The sequence below is a fragment of the Felis catus genome, chromosome B1, assembly GCF_018350175.1.
Source record: "Felis catus isolate Fca126 chromosome B1, F.catus_Fca126_mat1.0, whole genome shotgun sequence".
Classification (NCBI taxonomy): domain Eukaryota; kingdom Metazoa; phylum Chordata; class Mammalia; order Carnivora; family Felidae; genus Felis; species Felis catus.
Genome location: NC_058371.1, coordinates 49,755,856 through 49,777,528, shown reverse-complemented (window position 1 = coordinate 49,777,528; position 21,673 = coordinate 49,755,856). Strand labels below are relative to the sequence as shown.

The window sequence follows — 21,673 nt, the reverse complement described above, 5'->3', positions numbered from 1 at the left end:
GTTATGTTATGTCACATTATCATAGAGCCCAAAGAATTCAGTTTGAACATAAACATAACTGAACACTTATTGCCTGAGAAGTTTAACTGGTACCATCTGTGTGAATCGGTTAGGGTTCTACACTCATGAAGTAGGGTTCCATCTCTCACAAAACAGCGTTCAGAAAGGTGAGTTGGGATATGAGATGACCACTTAGTAACCAGCACGGTTCATCCATTGAGCTGCTTAGCATCCATCTACACCCTTCTGCCTCTATTTAAATTTCCAAAGGAAAGCTGTAACAACTTTATGCTTTTATTTAACAAGATACCACTATTCTTTACACAACTGAAAACTTTCTCACCCTTTCCTCAAGGGAGACACAGAGTCCCAGTGGTCATTGTCCTTCCCTGGGTCATGATCAATCTCTAAGCAGTGTTTACTACTCATCAGATTCCTCTCTGAGCCCCACCTGTCTCTACCACCCAAGAGAACTGAAAGCATACAGTCATGCCAAAATGTGTACATGAATGTTAATAGCAGTATTATTCCTAATAGTCAGAGTGTAAATACCTAAATATCCATTAACTGATGAATAGATAAACAAAATGTGGTCTATTCTTTTTTTTTTAACTTATTTTAAATGTTTATTTATTTTTGAGAGAGAGAGACAGAGCATGAGTGGGGAGAGGAGCAGGGAGAGAGGGAGACATAGAATCCTAAGTAGGCTCCAGGCTCTGAGCTGTCAGCACAGAGTCCGATGTGGGACTCAAACCCACAAACCGTGAGATCATGACCTGAGCCAAAGTCATATGCTTAACTGACTGAGCCACCCAGGTGCCCCAAAATGTTATCTATTCTATGGTAGACTATTATTCAGCCTTAAAAGGGAAGGAAATCCTAATACCTGCTACCACATGGATGAACTTTGAAGGCAATATGCTAAGTGAAAGAAGCCAGACACAAAAGGACAACTATTGTATTGATTCCACTTATATGAGGTACCTAGAGTAGTCAAATTCATAGAGACAGCAAGTAGAATAGAGATTACCAAGGGATGAGGACTTATTATTTAACAAGTACAGAGTTTCAGTTTGGGAAGATGAAAAAGTTCTGCAGATGGATGGTGGTGATGGTCACACAACAGTGTAAATGTACTTAATGCCACAGAACAGTACACTTAAAAGTGGTTAAAATGGTAAATTTTATGTTACATTTATTTTGCTAAAATTTTTTAAAGGTAAGAAAATTTTTAAATTTTTTGAAAGGTAGGAGAAAGGAATAAAGTAATGATACATGCTACAACATGGATGAACCTTAAAAATAATATGCTAAATAAGGGGCACCTGGGTGGCTCAGTTGGTTAAGCATCCAACTTTGGCTCACGTCATGATCCCGTAGTTTGTGAGTTCAAGCCCCACATCGGGCTCTGTGCTGACAGCTCAGACCCTGGAGCCTGCTTTGGATTCTGTGTCTTCCTCTCTGTCTCTGCCCCACCTCCCCCCTCAAAAATAAATAAACATTGAAAAAATTTTTAAAAAATAATAATATGCTAAGTGAAAAAAACCAGACATAGAGGCCGCATACTGTATGATCCCATTTATATGAAATGTCCAGAATAGGCAAATCCATAGAGACACAAAATAGATTAGTGGTTTCCAAGAGCTGGGGGAATGACTCTAATGGGTACAGGCTTTCTTTGGGGAGATAATGAAGATGTTCTGGGGGCGCCTGGGTGGCTCAGTTGGTTGGGCATCCGACTCTTGATTTCAACTCAAGTGGTGATCTCATGGGTTTGTGAGATTGAGCCCCACATGGGACTCTGCCACTGATAGCAGAGCCTGCTTAGGATCCTCTCTTTCCCTGTCTCTCTGCCCCTCCTCTGCATGTGCTCACTCTTTCTCTCTCTCTCAAAATTAATAAATACACATTAAGAAGAAAAGAGGGGCATTCACTTTCAAATATCCCCTCTCTATAAGGAGAGCTTTTCTACTATTCTTTTCTAATCTTATACTCTGTTAAACTTTTGCCTGCTGCTCAAAAAAAAAAAAAAGTGTTCTGGAAATAGATAGTAGTGTTGACTACACAACCTTCTGAATACACTAAAAGCCACTGACTTGTAAACTTAAAATGCCGAATTTTATGGCATGTGACTTATATCTCAGTTTAGAAAATAAATTAGGATTACTTAAAAAAAAAAACTATCCGGGGTGCCTCCATCTCGCAGTCCGTGGGTTCGAGCCCCGCGTCGGGCTCTGTGCTGACAGCTCATAGCCTGGAGCCTGTTTCAGATTCTGTGTCTCCCTGACCCTCCCCTGTTCATGCTTTCTCTCTCTCTGTCTCAAAAATAAATAAATGTTAAAAAAAAAAAACTATCCTTAGATTTCTCTAACTCTTGTTATATGTAATATACTTGAAATACCCCATTTTTAAGCATACCGCTAACACTTTTTCCTTAAGAGAGCATCTCTGACTAGAATGTAACTGGACAGGATGCCCTTTCCTATGAGTTACTGAAACTCATTTTCCTAAGGAAAATGGAAAGTTTTAGCCTGCTATAACAGCCTAAAGTTCTTAGGAAAGTTCGGGCTGCTATAACAAATTACATAGATTGGGTAGCATATAAACAGCAGAAGCTTATTTCTCATAGTTCTAGAGGCTGGGAAGTCCAAGATCAAGGCATGGGCAGATTCAGTCTGGGAAGATCCCACTTTTTGATTCATAGATGGCCTTCTTTTCACTGTAGCGTCACATGGCAGGAGTGGGGAGAGAACTCTCTGGGGTCTCCTTTTTAAGGACACTAATCTCATTCATGAAGGCTTTATCCTCATGACCTAATCACCTCCCATAGGCCCCACCTCCTAGTACCATCACCTTGTAGGTTAGGTTTCAACCTATGAATTTTGGAGAGCTACAAACATTCAGTCCATTGCACTAAGACTAACATAAATACTATGTCTTAATGTTCTTATTTGTTTTAGTTGGTCACCAATTCTTTTTTGTGTTGGTCTACAAGCTCCTGTCTAGGATATTTATTAGCCTAAGTACATTTTTAAAACTTATATACATAGTATATCTGGAAGGATACACAAGAAAAGAGGCAACATTGGTTTCCCCTAGGGAGAAGGATGAGTCTGGGACAAGGTGGAAGGGACTCCTTTAGCTGAATAGCCTTTTGTACCTTTTGATATTTTTAATCATATGAATGTATTACCTATTCAAAATAATAAAATTTTATAAATACGCTAAAAATTAAGAAGTGAAAAACACCAAAATTTTAAACCTAGCAGAGTTTTTTCTCATATCCTATTTACATTTTAAAACTAACTTCATACTTGTCACCAACAACTTAAAAAAAGACTTACTTAGAATAACTGTTTTGACACTATCATTCCAGTGGAAATCCCTGAATTAATATAACCAAGGCCAGTTCAGCCAGTGTTTGGTGTGACCAGCTTTTGAATGGTTGGTGGGATTGCCAGTTGTTAAGTATTTTTAATATCACCCTGTATAAAATTCAAGGTCTTTAAACCTTTAAAAATATTTTGTTTATTCTTTTCTTTTACCATAGCGATAGAAATATATTTGCAAAGATCACTATCTCTCTTCTCCAGTAGACTAGTTTATATAGGGAAGGCATAGTTCTATATCTTGCTCTTTGTATATTTCTTGACACGCCCAGACATTTAATAAATACTTTCTAAATGAATAAGTGATAATTACTGGTTTTTCTCTTTTGTCCAACATCAAACTTATACCCCGAATTTACTATGTCATGTGGTAGTCTATATACCTCCACAAAAGCCACATGAATTGAGTTTGAGGGGATTATTTCCAATTTGCCCTATTAATTTTCTATCTCCATTTTAGTTTTTAGATTTTTTTTGTTTATGTTTCAGGAAAACCATGAGGCTGATAACATAAGAAATGCAGTGCCAGGGTGCCTGGACAGGTCAGTTGGTTGAGCGTCTGACTCTTGATTTCAGCTCAGGTCATAATCCCAGGGTTGTGGGATTGAGCCCTGAGTTGGATTCCACACTAAGTAATACTTAGCATTACTTGGGCTTTTCATTATAGGGATCAAATATTGGTTTTAAAGCGCAATCTAGTATTAGAAGTAAAGTCATTTTTTAAAAATAATCTGGACTGGGGTGCCTAGGTGGCTCAGTTGGTTAAGCCTACAACTCCAGCACAAGTCATGGTCATATGGTTCATGCATTTGAGCCACGCATCAGGCTCTTTGCTGACAGCTTGGAGCCTGGAGGCTGCTTCAGATTCTGTGTCTCCCTTTCTCTCTGCCTCTCCCCCGCTTGTGCATGTTCTCTCTCTCACTCTCTTCCCTCCCTTCCTCCTTCTCTCTCCCCCCCCCGCCCCCCCGTCAAAAATAAATAAATAAACATTAGAAAAATTTAAAATAATCTGTTCATTGTGAAGTAAGACATAATATAAAACCTATCCAATAATAGTCCAAAATATATTTGGCCATAGAATGTCATTTTTGTTCATACATAAGTGCATAGTCTTATCTGATATTCTGTATAGTAACAAACAAAATAATTAAGAGAAACTGCAAACCTCTTCTACTTTACTTGCTCCCTGCTACTACTTACTCCTTGATGTCTTAAATCTTCTCTGCCCTTCAATCCTTGTTAGAAAAGGCAATTGCCTCTCAAGAAAAACAACTCTCCAAAACAAACACAGAACTATTTTGGTTGAAAAGAAAGCATCTCAAACTTTTTCTCGGCTTCTGCATTGTTAACAGAAATAATAGGGGGAAGCCTGGCTGGCTCAGTCAGTAGAGCATGTGACTCTTGATCTCAGGGTTGTAAATTCAAGCCCCATGTTGGGTGTGAAGATTACTTAAAAATAAAATCTAAACAAACAAACAAACAAAAAGAATGTGTTATAAAGAGTTTGAAAAAAGTAGATGGCATCACTTTTAATTTGCTGGCAACAACCGTAATCAGAGCTGAAATTCAAAAGAGAAACAGCAGAAAATATTTTGTAAATTGCATGATAGGTAAAGATTAGTATCTAGGATTGTAAAGCATTTCTACAAATCAATAAGAAAAATACAGATATTCCTATGGAATAATGAGCTAATAGAAGAATGAGAAATATACAAAAATATACAAATGGCCAAAAAACTGAAATTAGAGAAATACAAATTAAAACAATGAGATTCCCAGTCCCTCCCTTTGCCTATGTGACAAAAATTAAGGAGATAGAATATTCGATATAAGTAAGGATTTATTGGAGAGTAGGAGGATATGCTTAAACACAATTGGAGGGACTGTAAAATGGTAAAGACTTTTAAAAGACAATTTGACAGGATCAATTAAAGTTTTAAAGGCAAACGTCCTCTGAACCTGTAATTCCACTTCTGTGTTTCTGTACTAGAGAAATATTCACACAGGGCATGAAAAGGCATGTTTTGGAATAATGCAGTTGGTTTGTTTTTGGGGTTTTTTTGGTCTTTCTTTCTTTCTTTCGTATTGGAAACAACCTAAATGGTATTGGTAGTAAATTGAGTATGTAGATCATGGTATAGCTATAATGAATGGATAAATGAGAAAATGAAAATACTATGAATGAATGAGAAAACAATATGCTCCAGGTTCATTAATATAAGGTCATTTATGGCTATATCTTGTTTGTTTGTTATTTTATTTTATTATTTTTTAAAATATTATTTGAGAGAGAAAGACTGAACAGGGGAGAGGGACCAAGGATGAGGGGGAGAGAGAGAGACAGAGAGAGAGACAGAGAGAGAGAGAGAGAGAGAGAGAGAGAGAGAGAGAGAGAGAGATTCTCAAGCAGATTCCATGCTCAGCACAGAGCCCAATGAGGGGCTTGATCCCACAATCCCAGGATCATGAACTGAGCCAAAATCAAGAGTTGGATGCTCAACCAACTGAGCCATCCAGGTGCCCCCTGTTTGTTTTTTAAACTGCTTAGCAGTATCCCACAGGATAGGTATACTCTAATTTACTTAAGTGTTTCCTTATTGATAGCTATAAGTGTATGCAAATGCATAGAAATGCACAGCGGTGGGTACCTGGGTGGCTCAGTTGGTTAAGTGTCCGATTTCAGCTGAGGTCATGATCTCATGATTCATGGGTTCCAGCCCCACATCAGCTCTGCACTGACAGCTCAGAACCTGGAGACTGCTTTGGATTCTATGTCTCCCTCTCTCTCTCTCTGCCCCTCCCCTGCTATGCTCACTTATGCGTGCGTGCTCTCTCTCTCTCTCTCTCTCTCTCTCTCAAATATAAATAAACTTAAAGTGGAATTGCATGGTGGTTATTTCTGGGGAATGGAATGCAATTAGATGGGGAGGAGCAGTTACAGAGGATTTTCGTGTTTAATTGTATATGTGCCTGTTTGAAACTTTTTAAAAGTTTATTTATTTATTTTGAGAGAGAGAGGGTGGGTGCACAAGCGGGGGACAGGCAGAGAGAGAGAGAGGGAGAGAAAGAATCCCAAGCAGGTTTTGCCCTGTCCACACAGAGCCCAACATGGGGCTTAATCTCATAAACTGTGAGATCATGACCTAGGCTGAGATCAAGAGTTGGATACTTCACCAATTTAGCCACCCAGGCACCCCATGAAACTCTTGAATAATAACGTATCCATACCTTAATTGTGAAAGTCAGTTTTTGGTAACAGGACTCAGAAACTCAACCAGATTGGGATAAATAACCAATAAGCCAAAAATAACAAACCTTCTTCATTTTGTCCCCCCACTCACAGTAAACTTTTCTTTGCCAGTCTGTGTGAGGTGAGTGGAAACTGATGGCTGTGGCAACTGTCCTGATGTCCTGCAACTGCATTAAGGATCCTTGGAACAACTACTCCAAACATAGGATTTTCACAATTCTGTTAAGTCCAGAAAGCCCTGTAAAAAGGCATTAAAATAATTATAAAATATAATTGTGATAGAACATAACGTAACATAATTGATTTAATGTAATATAATGTAAACAAAGGAACTAACTGTGAAGGGAGGTACCATCTGTGTGATACAGGATGGAAGAATGGTCCTAGCTACTCCCCAAATTTCACATATTGGATCCCTGGCTACAATGTTATGGGTATTTTTACTTGAAAGGAGATTATCAAATTCCTGGACAATTAACTCTTCCATGGATTATTTACTTTTTGGATTATTCCTAGCACCTTTTAAATTCCAAAGGGATTTCCCCCAACTGTGAAGCGTTCTTCTGAGTCATCAACCCACCTTCAATTGGTAGGAGTTCAAGGAATGCAAATTCATTTTGTATTAGCCTAAACAAACACAATTAGAAAGGAAAATCCCTCGAGGCAAAAAACACCTATCAACGCCAGAGATAAATTACCTTTGACCATTATAATCAGGGAAATAAATGAGAAACCAGTGTAATTATCTTTTTAATCTCCAGAGGAAAATGTTTTAATGTTTTCTTTTATAGATTTCTTCAGCACTTTATAATCCTGGTGTTCTTTTACATTCGTTTTAAATCACTGTTATTCAAGCTGAGCTCATTCTCTTTTTGTGGGCAGCAATGAAAGTAGATGAGCTAACCTCCGTCATTCTAAATGGAATTCCCATCCTTGCCAATGCACAGACATAATTTCATGCTTTTTAATTTAATTGTTTGCATATATATTCTTTTTACACTGGTTTAACCCACATACTCATTATTTTTAACATCACTTTGATATTTTATAATAAGCTGCCATGTATAATGAGACATAAATCCTATTAAGAATTTTATACATAGATTATTTAATCCTCACAACAACCCTACCATTTAGATATAATTATTCCTAATGTATAAATGAGGAAATTGAGAGGTTGTTAGTGGTGGAGCTGGAATTTAGTGATTTATTTCCAAAGAGTATTGGAAATAATAGAATACTGGAAGTAAGACTTCCAATAGTCTCATTACCAAACCCATCATCAATCTGTAATGCCATCCTCTATTAGGCATTTTTGATTATTTCTGATTTTGTGCAGTGATAATAATATCTCATGAAAAATTTTTTTGTAACCATAATCATCCTGGGTCCCCATGTGGCTCAGTTTCTACAGAACCACAGAGCACTGCCTATAAGTCATTTTAAAAATGAATTCCAATTTTCACTTTGTGTCTCAAAGGAAAATCACAGCAGAACCAGTTTAAAACTCATAGCAGTACTTCTCAGGTCTCCTTTTGTTAAACAACAGAAATTCAGCCGAGTAATTTAAAAGATCAAATTGGCTTTATTGAACAATTTGTGAATCAGGCAGCATCCTATGTAGCAGATAGGAGCTCCATCAAGCCGTAGAAAAGGAAAGGTTTTTAAAGGTAGAGAGGGAGCCTAAAAACAAAATTACTAGCAAAGAATGCATTGTTTTAGGCAAGGTTTTCTTCCTAAGTGGAATGGAAGGGATCCGTCAGTAAATTGCCTAGTACTAACTGGGAAATTCCATGTTGACTGGTTAAAGTTATATTCCTGGGGAATTTATGATATGCAATTAGGTTAGGTATTAAATCTTGGTTTGCTGAAGTGGGGCCCTTAACATAGGTGACTCCATGGGGCGCCTGGGTGGCGCAGTCGGTTAAGCGTCCGACTTCAGCCAGGTCAAGATCTCGCGGTCTGTGAGTTCGAGCCCCGCGTCAGGCTCTGGGCTGATGGCTCAGAGCCTGGAGCCTGTTTCCGATTCTGTGTCTCCCTCTCTCTCTGCCCCTCCCCCGTTCATGCTCTGTCTCTCTCTGTCCCAAAAATAAATAAACGTTGAAAAAAAAAAAAAAAAACATAGGTGACTCCATTTTGGTACTGTGGTTTTCTAGTTAACACCTTCCTTCATTCCTCAGCTCTCTCGTTCTCTAATTGCTATCTAAGGCAATGAATGACTGTCTGAACCCCCAAACCCCCAACAAGCCAAAACCTTACTGCTTTTCTTTCTCCTCACACTTCCCCTTTGGTTCTTTATTTTATAGATCAATGCAGCTTCTCAGGCATGGTCCTTCCCCTGGCCCCAGTCATTCTGGTCTGGCTTCTGTCTCTTCAATGTAATAATCCATCCCAAAAGGAAAGAAGTCCTGTATTGTGAGAGTTGGAAATATGGATTGTGCAGAAATAGGGATAGGAGAAATCAGGGAACACTCACACACGAATAGATTTTTATTCATTTATTTGTAAGTTGAGGTTTTGGGCTTTTTCTTCCCTGCCATGAGCACACCATAAAGGCCCCTACAGGAGTTGTGTCTTGACAATGTCAGGATTCCAAACTCAATGACAATTCACTACCCATTTAACTTGGCTTCATACACGTCACACAAAACAAAGCATAATACAAAGTCACCCAACAAAGAAGATACAACAGGGGGCAAGAAATTAATGAACCAAATGTGAAGTCAGTCAGTCCCTAAGGGCACAGTTAGGGTGAGGCCGCGGTCCGGTCTAGGTCATCTCTCAGCTCACACTGCTTATTATGTTCAAAAAGTGGGAGGAACGCCTGGGTGGCGCAGTCGGTTAAGCGTCCAACTTCAGCCAGGTCACAATCTCGTGGTCCGTGAGTTCGAGCCCCGCGTCAGGTTCTGGGCTGATGGCTCAGAGCCTGGAGCCTGTTTCCGATTCTGTGTCTCCCTCTCTCTCTGCCCCTCCCCCGTTCATGCTCTGTCTCTCTCTCTCTGTCCCAAAAAAAATATAAACGTTGAAAAAAAAATTTTTTTAATAAAAAAAAAAAGTGGGAATCTCTGTTATGTTCAAGATCAATCAGTAGGGGCCTTTGGCAGCATTTGCCTTTCAAATATGGTCAGAAGTTGAAGGGTTAGTGCCTGGAGTGTCTGACAGTTTGCCGTAGAAATTCCCCCTTTTGAAAGGAGTTTAATTGGGGCGCGTGGGTGGCTCAGTTGGTTAAATGTGCGACTTCAGCTCAGGTCATGATCTCACAGTTTGTGAGTTTGAGCCCCGTGTCAGGCTCTGCGCTGACAGCTCAGCTGCTTCAGATTCTGTGTCTCCCTCTGTCTCTGCCCCTGCCCTCCTTGTGCTTTGTATATCTCTCAAAAACAAATAAACATTAAAAAAAATTTCTTTTGAAAGTTTAATCAGTCTTGGGCCTTTGCAGGCCTCTTCTGGGTCTAGTGATTATCAGCTCTTGGTTCTTCCAGGTTCTTATCAGTTCTTAGTACTTCCAGTCTGTGCCGGTTTGGGTGAAATCTGGTCTTAGCTGCAACACCCTTCACTGCTTATGTCACTGTTTGAGAGGAGTGACTCTATCTTGCTTATTACATTCACCCTCCCGTCCTTGAATTATAGTCTGCAAACTGAGATTCCTGGGTCATTAAATAGATCTATAATAGTGAATAGTTTTTGATTAAGAAGTATTCTTGCCAGGGTGCCTGGGTGGCTCAGTTGGGTAAGCTTTCAACTCTTGATTTCAGTCCAGGTTGTGATTGCATGGTTCATGAGATCAAGCCCCACATCAGGCTTTGTGCTGCTGGTGTGGAGTCTGCTTGGGATTCTCTCTCTCCCTCTTTCTCTGCCCTTCACCTGCTTGCATTCTCTCTCAAAATAAATAAGCATTTTTTTAACTTTAAAAAAATAAGTATTCTTGCCAATTAAATATAAATACATATGACTATAATGAAGTTGATTTGTCATGCTTTATATGCCTTTTTAGGTAGTGTATTTTATGATTACAACTAAAGTTCCTTATAAAATTCTCATTACTTTATGATGACTGTAATAAATACCTATACATGAAATGCAATAGTATACAGAATACAGGTAGCCCCAAACTTTCCTATTTCTCTTCTCTAATGGGCTAAGGAAAAAAAAAGACAGATTTAGACTCTGGTAAACTGACTCATTCAATTGGTAGATGTTCCCATAAGAGCCTTTCTCTGGGTTTTGGCCAGCCCTCAAATTCTTACCTTTCATCAGTCATTGATCTTGGAACTGATTAAGGGTTATCTCTGGGGAAAATTATGAAGTAACCAAAGCTTTTGTTTGGCATGCCTCCAGATTACTCTGGCATCTACTTCCTGTGTCTGGCAGTCTTTTTTCCAGGTCCTCTTATTGACATTTTCTCTCCAATCAATCATTTACACATTACTGGGGCTTTAACCCAATATACTCCCCTTCTCAGGGATATTTGCATATTTTACCTTATCTCCAATTGTGAGTGCAAAGCTTTGTTTCTGATCCTGGAGTTTGGCACTAATGAGCTAATATAGAAACTCTGGTGGGAAAGGGGCTGCCCAGGTGCCTTCTCTTGAAATTGTATCTTTAAGTATATATTTTCTCAGTTTACAAATATGGCCAGCTCCCAACTTACTGATCTTATATAACAGCAAGTTCTGAGGTCGAGTGCACTTCTGTGTATGCACTCAGGTCTTGTATATGCTTGCATGTATAAATGTGAGAAAGGACAGGTAAGTGGCAAAACATCAATTTACTAATTAGGGGAAGAAGTACATGCTATTCATTAGTAATAAAATATGAAACTTACTTTCTCTGCCATTCTTCTCTCTTCCTCTAATGAATCTCTGGTATCAGACTGAACCTGGAGGGTTTTTTCTTTCTTTTTTCCAGTTTGACAAATGGACAGACTCTCAACGGAGAAGAATCTTGACAGGCCTGTTAGAACGTTGCTCCCTGGCACAGCAAAAGTTCTGCTGTCGAAAGCTTCAGGAAAAAATTCCAGCAGAAGCTCTGGATTTTACTACCAAGCTTCCAAGGGTGTTATCTTTATACATCTTTTCTTTCCTGGACCCCCGAAGCCTTTGTCGTTGTGCACAGGTAAAGGCAAAGAATTAGTGTCCAACATTTTATAGTGATAGCCTAGAAAACTCTAAAATGAGAAGAAAAAAAAACACATGCACAAAACCAAGAAATAAGATGAGATGGTCAATATGTTTAGTCTATATAGTTTGAATTAATCCCCATCTTCTTTGTACCTAACTCTGTATTTAGTGCTCAAAAGTAGATATAAAATAATGTAAGACATCATTAGCGTCCACAGAATAGTATCTGCTGGTTGGGGAGACAGATACACATATATGAAATGGTTCATCAGCAGGATAGTCTTACAGTGCATAGCATACAACTAGGATAAAATTCTAAATTGTATGGTACAGGCCATTCATAAACAGAAGAGCTCAAAATAAGGTGCTAATAAGATATGTACCAAAGACTATGAGAGTAAGAGTTCAGAGTGAGTAGACATGCTTCCAGTGGCCTTGGAAAAGGGGCTGCTGTTTTTTTATAAGTAAATCCACCATGTATTAAAGTATACTTCAGTCACTTATGAGATAAACTAGTAGCCATTTTATTAAGTGTTTCCATAGAGGTTGGTAACACTAGAAGTTACTAGTCACCATGCATTCACATATGTGTAACATGTTAACTTTAGTTTTTAAAGTTAAGAAGATGGATGCAGTAAGAAAGATGAATTAATAAATGGTGTTAGGACAATTGGGCAGCTATCTGAAAAAAGTATTCTAGTAGGATAAAAGATTGGTATGAAATCAAAGGAAATCATAAAATACTCAAAGAAAACATAAGGAAGGAGGGCTTTGTGAGTATTCTATAATACCCAGAAGCTTTTAAAGAAAATACACAATTTAGGGGCACCTGAGTGGCTCAGTCACTTAAGCCTCCGACTCTTGATTTCGGCTCAGGTCATGATCTCACATGAGTTTGAGCCCCTCATTGGGTCTCCACTAACAGGCTTTCTTGGGAGTCTCTCTCTATCCCCGCCCCTCAAAATAAATAAATAAACTTAAAAAAAAAGAGTATCATATAGCTATATGATGAATTACTGTGGGAACATTAGAAAACATGTTTTCAAAACACAAAGATGCTAATAATATGTAAAATGAAGAAACACAATTTAAAATTGTGTATATAGAGTTTCCCAATTTTGTTTCACAATGCCTAGAAAAAAAAAAAAACTCTGTCAGGTTGTTAATAAAGGTAATCTCTGATTTAGGGGGTTATGGGTATTGTTTTTCTTTTTAAATGATTATTTTATTTATTTATTTATTTATTTATTTATTTATTTATTTATTTATTTATTTATTTATTTATTTTGAGAGAGAGAGAGAGAGAGAGAGAGCGAGCGAGTGAGCACACAGGGGGAAGGACAGAGAGAGAATCCCAAGCAGGCTTCAGGATGTCAGCGCAGTCTCTTTCTTAGGACTCAATCTCACATGGGATCACCACCTGAGCCAAAATGGAGACACTTAACTGACTGAGCCACCTAGGTGCCCCGGGTATTACTTTTCTTTAAACTTCTTGGAATTTTTCAAATTTTGCACACTGAGACTGTTTTCATTTGAGGGAAATGTTATTTGAAATCACTAATCCTATCATATATGTGTACCATATGTCAATCTTACAAGATCCTGGCATTATGTTTTTTTTCCCAGTACTGACTGTGAAGAAAACACAGGCAGTTGTTCTTCAGCTAGATTTAAACAATAATGTCATTGCACTAAAATGAGCTTTGAGTTGTTTAAAAAGATGAAGGCAGGAAGGGTCTGATAATTTTGAAAGCTCCTACCCTCCTACCTACTCTTCAATTTGCCTCATTCCTGTCTACCTTAAAAACAAGCAAAAAAACACCAAAGAGCAAAAACAAAACATACAAAAACCTTATCTACCCCCGGGGAGTGGGGGAGGGAGGGAAAAACTTAATACCCAGGTCAAAACAAGGTGTAAGGAAAATGAGGGAAAGAGTGAGAATTGAGATATTTTTTTCCTCATCCCATCCCTCCGAAATCCCACCTCTCCACTGAATTCTGAGTTAATGAACCATATGGGGATTAAGGTTGCTGTTGTTTCATTTCTGCATTGAACAAAGTAGATGTGATTTCTGTTCCTGCCTGCAGGGCTCTGTCAGATTCTCTACCCTTTTTCATTCTTCCAGCTCCTGAACCTGTTATTTCTTGTAATTGTGCCCTCCCGTCTCCTGTTTGTCTCCTCTTCAGCCCAGAAAACAATGCTAAACATAATGGAACTCAGTATTTGGTAGATGGAAGGAGGAAGAGAGGGCTAGATAAATGGATGGATGAATATTATAGTGTTCTGCCTTTGTGTGTGTGTGTGCTCAAAAATTATTAATGACTTAATCTTGAAAAAGCGGCTAATTTCCCAAGGTTGAAATTTAGGTTTGAAGGTTAGATGTTGTCTTTGCGACTCTTACAACACGACACAGAACCCCTGGGCTGAACTTTATATATGAACTAGCTTTCAGCAAGACTTGTTCAAAATCTGAAGTAAGTTACTATAAATACTGCTGCACCATAGTAGGGTCATCTCCAACATTTGCTGGATGTGTGAGAATGACCAGAATGCCATGGGAATGGAATGTAGAGAATAAACAGTGTATGCTCTATGGAATCTTAAAGGCTACATAGGGCACACCATAAGATATCAGTAATTGCGTTCTGTTTATAAAATTTCTATTTAGTTAAATCATAAGAATGGAGGGAAAATGGAAGCATACCAAAAATGAGTAAATAATATGCAGACCTGAGTTTCTATAACCCTCCTATAACTTTCATATGAACTTCTAGGAAGTTCCAAAGTCTATTTGAGCCACGGTTGCCTTGTTTGCAACATGAGAGTAGTAATAACACCTACCTCTTTAGGTTGCTGTGGGGATGGTTAATAGGTACTCAATAAATATTAGTTGACTCTGAATCTAAGTGTGATTTAACATTTACAGAAAATCCTCCTGCCTAGGTAGAGAGCATTTCAGGTAGATAATTATTTAAGTTGTGATTTGCAGGAAAAGAACAATAGAGTTATCTCAGGTCCAGGGTGACAGCTCAAGACCTAGAAAAAATGGGCATGTAAACTGAGTTAAGTTTTTTTTTTCTTTCCAATTACTTTTTTTCAGGTGAGCTGGCACTGGAAGAACTTAACTGAGCTGGATCAGCTCTGGATGCTCAAATGTTTACGATTTAACTGGTACATCAATTTCTCTCCAACTCCCTTTGAGCAGGGTATATGGAAGAAGCACTACATTCAAATGGTAAAAGAACTTCATGTTAGCAAGCCTAAGGTACATTTGGGGCGAAAAGCAACAAATATACAAATATCAGCTATTTAGGAATACCAGAGGGGAGATGGATGGGGAGGGGGCGGGGAATGGGTTAAACAGGTGATGAGGATTAAGGAGGGCACTTGTAATGAGCACCTGGTGTTGTATGTAAGTGTTGAATCACTATATTGTACACCTGAAATGAATATTACACTGTATGTTAACTAAGTGGAATTTAAATTAAAACTTAGGGGCACCTGGGTGGCTCAGTCGGTTGAGCGCCTGACTTCGGCTCAGGTCACGATCTCATGGTCTGTGAGTTTGAGCACAGTCTGGCTCTGTGCTGACAGCTCAGAGCCTGGAGCCTGCTTCGAATTCTGAGTCTGTCCTCCCCTGTTCTCATTCACTCTCTCTCTCTCTTTCAAAAATAAATAAACATTAAAAAAAACTTTTTTTAATAAATTAAAACTGAAAAAAAAGGGAATTCCAGAACTAAGACTAAATGATCAAACTTGAAGTTGGGGAGGGGACTTGGTTGAAAGGAAGTACACTATTAGGTCAAAATTTTCCATTTCTGAGAACTTGATAGCTTTGTTCAAGACATCCATGCTAGTTGAGAGTCCTCATGGGACACTCCCAAAACCACAGTTCCACCCAGGAGGCTAGGACTGCGGAACTCCTCATTCTGTTCAGATTCCTGGATTTCTGTGTCTCTGACTCACACACCAAGCAATTCTGACACTGAGACTCTGTGGAGAATGTGCAATATTTGCTATCAAAGGGTCATCAAATTTTACTTTATTAATTCAAGTTTTCTGATTCTATCAGGTGAGCTAAAGTTTATTTGTGTGTCATTTACAAAGAAAAGTTTTCCAATCTGTAATTATGGAAATGAGTAATGAGTATACTAAAGTTCTTTTTAATCCAGAAACTAAGCAATGTAAAGCATTTACATATGATCATAAAAAGTAAATAATGCAGGAATAATTTTTCTAGTTGTTTTGTCTGCATTATAACCAATGTTTATGTTCATTCTTATAGTCACAGTTAATTAGATAACTCATGGGAAAATTTTATGAGCCTTTTCTTTATGGTGTGATCTATACACATGCAGAGTTGTGCATCGTTTTGTACAATAGATAAGTTCCTGAAAATTATGTGTAAATTAAATTTTTTAAATGATTTTTAAAACCACAGGGGTATCATATCCTGTGAAAAAATTGCAGTGAATCCTTTTAAAATTGAAGAATCCTTTTGAGAGATGAATAGTCAGCTCCTAACTTGTTCATTTAGCTTTAGTTTTATTGTTTTAAAGTAGAATCCATCTACATTTAATATAGTAATAAACTATGCATAATTAATATTGTTACAATTGCAACGATAAAACTAGTCTTTCAGATTTCAGTAATGGGTGTGCTCCATGAGGATTTCTTTTAAAAAAGAAAAATTTAAGTTGCAGTGATGGAAGAAGTTATTTTCAAAATTACCATGGTAGTGACTTCTTTTCAGATCTGATAAGGCTTTTCTTGACTCTCATTTTCAGTTGGGGGCAGGGAATGTCATTCAATAGCTGAAGCTTGGTCACTTCTGGGGCAGAGAAGAGAAAAGTGATTAACCAGTTTGTAGAAGAAAAGAGGTTTTGAGTAGTACTTATAAAACTGACTTTACAGCTTTGTCTTTAGCAATAATTCTTTTCTATAAAATATGTATAACTGTATTTAAAAATAATGAATAGTTCTGATGAGAGAAAATTGCCACCTCTTTGCTTAGTATTACATTTCTTTAGCAAACACTTTGTTATATTAAACTTTAATTTTTCTGCTTGATAAATGGACCTAAATCAGAACGACAAAGGTTAATAAAATCTACTAATAAACTTATTGATTAAAGAAATAGACCTTGGGGCACCTGGGTGGCTCAGTCGGTTGAGTGTTCGACTTCAGCTCAGGTCATGATCTCGCAGTCTGTGAGTTCGAGTGCTGCATCAGGCTCTGTGCTGACAGCTCAGAGCCTGGAGCCTACTTCAGATTCTGTGCCTCCCTCTCTCTCTTCCCCTCCCCTGCTCATGCTCTGTCTCTCTCTGTCTCAAAAATAAATAAAGACATTAAAAAAAAATTAAAAAAAAAAAAAAGAAATAGACCTAAGTCAGAAACACTGAAGAGTCATGTGATTAAGGTTAATAAAGTCATGTGACTAAGGTTAAAAAGTCAACTGTCAGCACCATACATACTTAAGTAATTTGTGTAGTTTTCTGTGAGGTTACTTCAGTGATGGTGAACGTAGGCAGCCACTGGAGTTTACCTTCACTCAAGCACCTCCCCCTTCCACCTCCCCCCAACCCCCAGTACCTTGTACCTGGCATGTGCTTCAGCAGAGCTTTTGAAAGCATTTTATGAGCAAATGGTTGTGGTTAATATTAGTTTCCTCAAGCTTAACATGAAGACTGGACTAGAATGATCTTTGTAACTATCTGCAAGGCTCTGCTATCCACCCTACACAATATAATTTCAAAAAGAAATTATATAATCTAGAAAAGGAAGAGTAAGCTGAACCCAAAGTAGATAGAAGGAAGAAATAATAAAGGGCTAAGATCAATGAAATCAGAGTAAACAATAGAGAAAAATCAGTAAAACCAAAGCTGCTTCTTTGAAAACATAAATAAATTTCATAAGTTTCTAGCTAGGCTGATCAAGGAAAAAAAGAGAGAAAACATTCATTACTCATAACAGAAATGAAAGAGGGGGCATCAGTACAGATCCTGTAAACATGAGAAGAATAATGAGAGAATACTGTGAATTAGTCCACATCACTAAATTTGACCACTTAGATGGAACACAATTCTTGAAAATACAAATTACAAAGAGTCTCAATAGGAAATAGAAAACATGAATAAATGTTTATCATTTATGAAATTGAATTCATAATTTTCCATAAAACTCTAGACCCAGATAGCTTCATTGGTGAATTCTATCACAGATTAAAGGAAGGAATACTAATTCTTTTTTTTTTTTTTTAATTTGAGAGAGAGAGCATGAGCAAGTGGAGGGGAGGGGCAGAGGGATAGAGAGAGAATCTCAAGCAGGCACCACACTCAGCATGGAGCCTGATGCGGGGCTTGATCCCATGACCCTGGGATCATGACCTGAACTTAAATCAAGAGTCAGACACTTGGGGCGCCTAGGTGGCTCAGTTGGTTGAGCAGCCGACTTTGGCTCAGGTCATGATCTCGCAGTTTGTGGGTTTGAGCCGTGTCGGGCTCTGTGCTGACAGCTCAGAGCCTGGAACCTGCTTCGGATTCTGTGTGTGTGTGTCTCTCTCTCTCTGCCCCTCCCCTGCTCATGCTCTGTCTCTCTCTGTCTCAAAAATAAATACAAACATTAAAAAAACATTTTTAAGAGTTGGATGCTCAGGGGCAGCTGGGTGGCTCAGTCGGTTGAGCCTCCAACTTCAGCTCAGGTCATGATCTCGCAGTCCAGGGGTTTGAGCCCCGTGTCAGGCTCTGTGCTGACAGCTTGGAGCCTGGAGCCTGCTTCTGGTTCTGTGTCTCCATCTATCTACTCCTCCCCTGCTTGCACTCTGTCTCTCTCTCTCTCTCTCAAAAATAAACATTAAAAAAAAAAATTACATCTTTAAAAAAAAAAAGAGTTGGACGCTCAGCCAACTGAGCCACCCAAATATTAATTCTACATAAATTATTTTATAAAATGGAAGACAGGAACACTTCCCAACTCATTACCTTTATAGCAAAACCAGATAGAACCTTTATAAGAAAACAAAACAAAACCCCAGACTAATGTCCCTCATGAAAACAAACATAAAAATCCTTTAAAAATATTAAATTAAATCAAGTTATTTATAAAGAAAGAATAATACATGATGATCAAGTGGGATGTATCCACGGAGAGTAAGGTTGGCATAATATTAAAAAATTAACCAATGTAATTCACGGAATAAAAGAAAAAAGATGTATGATCATTTCAGTATATGCAACAAAAACATTTAACAGAAGTTCAACATCCACTCATGATTTTAAAAATTCTCAAAAAGGCTTTAGGTGAACAACATTTTGTTTACTTAATACAGAAAAGCATCACAGTTTCTATTCTGTTTTGTTAAAGAGTCAAACATTTTGTTACTTTTCAGAATGAATAATGTTTGTATAAAATTACTAACACACTAATTTTCTGCCTGAAATTGTTTATTGTTGTGTATTATTTATTCCCAGTAGTATTAAATAAGGTCTTCTTCAGCAAAAACAGAAAGATTCTGTTTGATATAAGCTCAGAGAAATGAAATGAATGACCATTCTAAATGAGACCTGAAGAAAATATTGAATACTAAACCAATAATGAGCTATCAATTATATAAATATGAAAGGTCTTCTTAACAATCATTCATTAAATTAGTAAATATTTATTAAGTACTGTTACATGCTGGGTGCTGAGTATAAGGGTCTTAACCCTGCTTTCAAGGAGCCTAGTCTAGTGGCCTAGGACATAAACAAATACATAATTACAACACGGAGTAATACATGCTATTCTGTAATAGAAATGTATACAATGAACAGTTAACACAAGGATAAGAAACTAACTGATTCTGCTTGAAGAGATTGGGGAATTTCTTAATTTTCACCAACAATTCAAGCAAACCAATTTACCATGCAAAGCTTTCCTAATCTCTTAAAGAACAAAAATTAAGCCTTTAATGGCTTCTCAACATACCATTACCACTTCCCTTAGGTTACAACCACATAAAAAACCTTATGAATTTCACACACAAAAATAGACTTTCAATTTGGGAAATTAAAGCAAAAGTATTCTTTGGGAGCAGTTAAGGTTTTGAAAACCGATAAAATCTATAGTTTACCCCCCATATAACTCGAAGTTGTCCCTGTGTGTTATAGATAATTAAGCCTGGAGTACCTTTTTTGGAATGTGTACATTTTTAGGAATAAGTTCACTGCAATTGTGGAAAAATTATACAATGATGTGGTAGAAGAGGTGGCAGTACAGGATAGAGAGGTTTAGAGCAAGGACTTGAAAGCAAGACAGTCCTAGATTCAAATTCTGACCCTTTGGGGTCCCTGGGTGGCTCAGTCCATTACGCATCTGACTTCAGTTCAAGTCACGATCTCACAGTTCATGAGTTTGGGCCTCGCATAGGGCTCTCTGCCATCAGCATAGAGTCCGCTTTTGACCCTCTATCCCCCTCTCCCTCTGATCTCTCCTTCCCCTGCTTGCTCTTTCTCTCTCTCTCTCTCTCAAAAATGAATAAACATTAAAGAAAAAAAATTCTGACCCTCTGTCTTACTACTTATGTAATAGTGGGCAAGCTCATTGGTTTATCCTATCTTCAGTTTCCGCTTCTGTAAATGAGAGTAGTTAACTATTACCTTTTAGAGTTATTATGAAGGTTAAATAAAATAATGCATGAAAACTTCCTGAGAAAGTACCTGACACATACAAGTACTCCTGGATTGGTGGCTGCTGTAATTATTGTCACCATTATCATTGCAGTTGGGGCGATGATGATGATGATGGTGGTGGTGTTTTGTTTTTTGTTGTAATTATTATGATGTTTTAAGAACAGAAGTAATTTTCTTCTTCTAGACACCTCCAAAAGACAGGTTTGCGGTTGCTGACATTCAACCAGTTACAAGCAGTTCTCCAGAGGAAAAGCAGTTTCCAGCATCCGCTTTCCGGTCCTCTTCCTCTTTGAGAAAGAAGACTCACGGGGAGAAAGAACTCCCACCCTGGCGATCCTCTGACAAACATCCAACTGATATCATTCGCTTCAATTACCTGGACAACTGTGATCCCATTGTGCAAATCTGGCAAGGGTGAGAAGCTCCGTGCTCTTTTCTACTTATTTGCCATTAGACACAATTTGCTGGCACTTCAGTATAGGAAAGGATGAAAATAGAATTTACTGTGAAAAAAAATGCTTTTCAATGAATAGAAGCAAAAAGTAATTGAGAAGTAAACCATTATTGGTAAATTTGCCTTGTTCATTAGGTTTTGTTTGCATTTTGTAGCTCTTATAATTTCACATTACAGCTTCTTTTGATATATATTTTTTTAATGTTTATTTATTTTTGAAAGAGAGAGAGACACAGAGCATAAGCAGAGGAAGGACAGAGAGATTGGGAGACACAGAATTTGAAGCAGGCTCCAGGCTCCGAGCTGTCAGCACAGAGCCCAACACGGGGCTCAAACTCACGAACCATGAGATCATGACCTGAGCCAAAGCTGGACACTTAACTGACTGAACCACCCAGGCGCCCCTTCTTTTGGTATTTTAATACTTCAGATTTCAGTCTAGCACCATAGAGTTCATTCTGGTCTTTTCCTTTTCCATATTTACACCTCCCTTCTCTGAAACCAGACTCTCATATTTATTTATGCAAGTTATATATGTACATATATAATTTTGATTATATACTATATATATAATTTATATAAAAATTGCATACTATACACACACACATATACATGAACAGTATGTATTTACTTACAAATACTGAAAGTAATTTTAAAATTGCTAACCTATTTCATTATTAAAACAAATCTGCTAACTAGACAGTATTTGCTTATGGTTCTTTTTTTTTTTAATGTTTATTTTTGAGCAAGAGAGAGTGCAAGCGAGGGAAGGGCAGAGAGAAAAGGAGACACA

At 37.9% G+C, this 21,673-nt stretch overlaps 1 protein-coding gene across 6 annotated transcripts in view; it reads left to right on the top strand.

Moving 5' to 3' along the window:
* Positions 1-21,673, top strand: part of FBXO16 (F-box protein 16) — a 55,306-nt gene that overhangs the window by 13,008 nt on the left and 20,625 nt on the right. For 4 of the 6 annotated variants that reach the window (XM_019828617.3, XM_019828615.3, XM_011281554.4 and 1 more), the window contains 3 exons: positions 11,545-11,751; positions 14,858-15,022; positions 20,611-20,840. In XM_019828617.3, the coding sequence (XP_019684176.1) occupies positions 11,545-11,751; positions 14,858-15,022; positions 20,611-20,840 (602 nt within the window). The remainder of the gene's footprint in view (positions 1-11,544; positions 11,752-14,857; positions 15,023-20,610; positions 20,841-21,673) is intronic. The other 2 variants (XM_045055616.1, XM_019828618.3) reach the window with 2 other exon arrangements.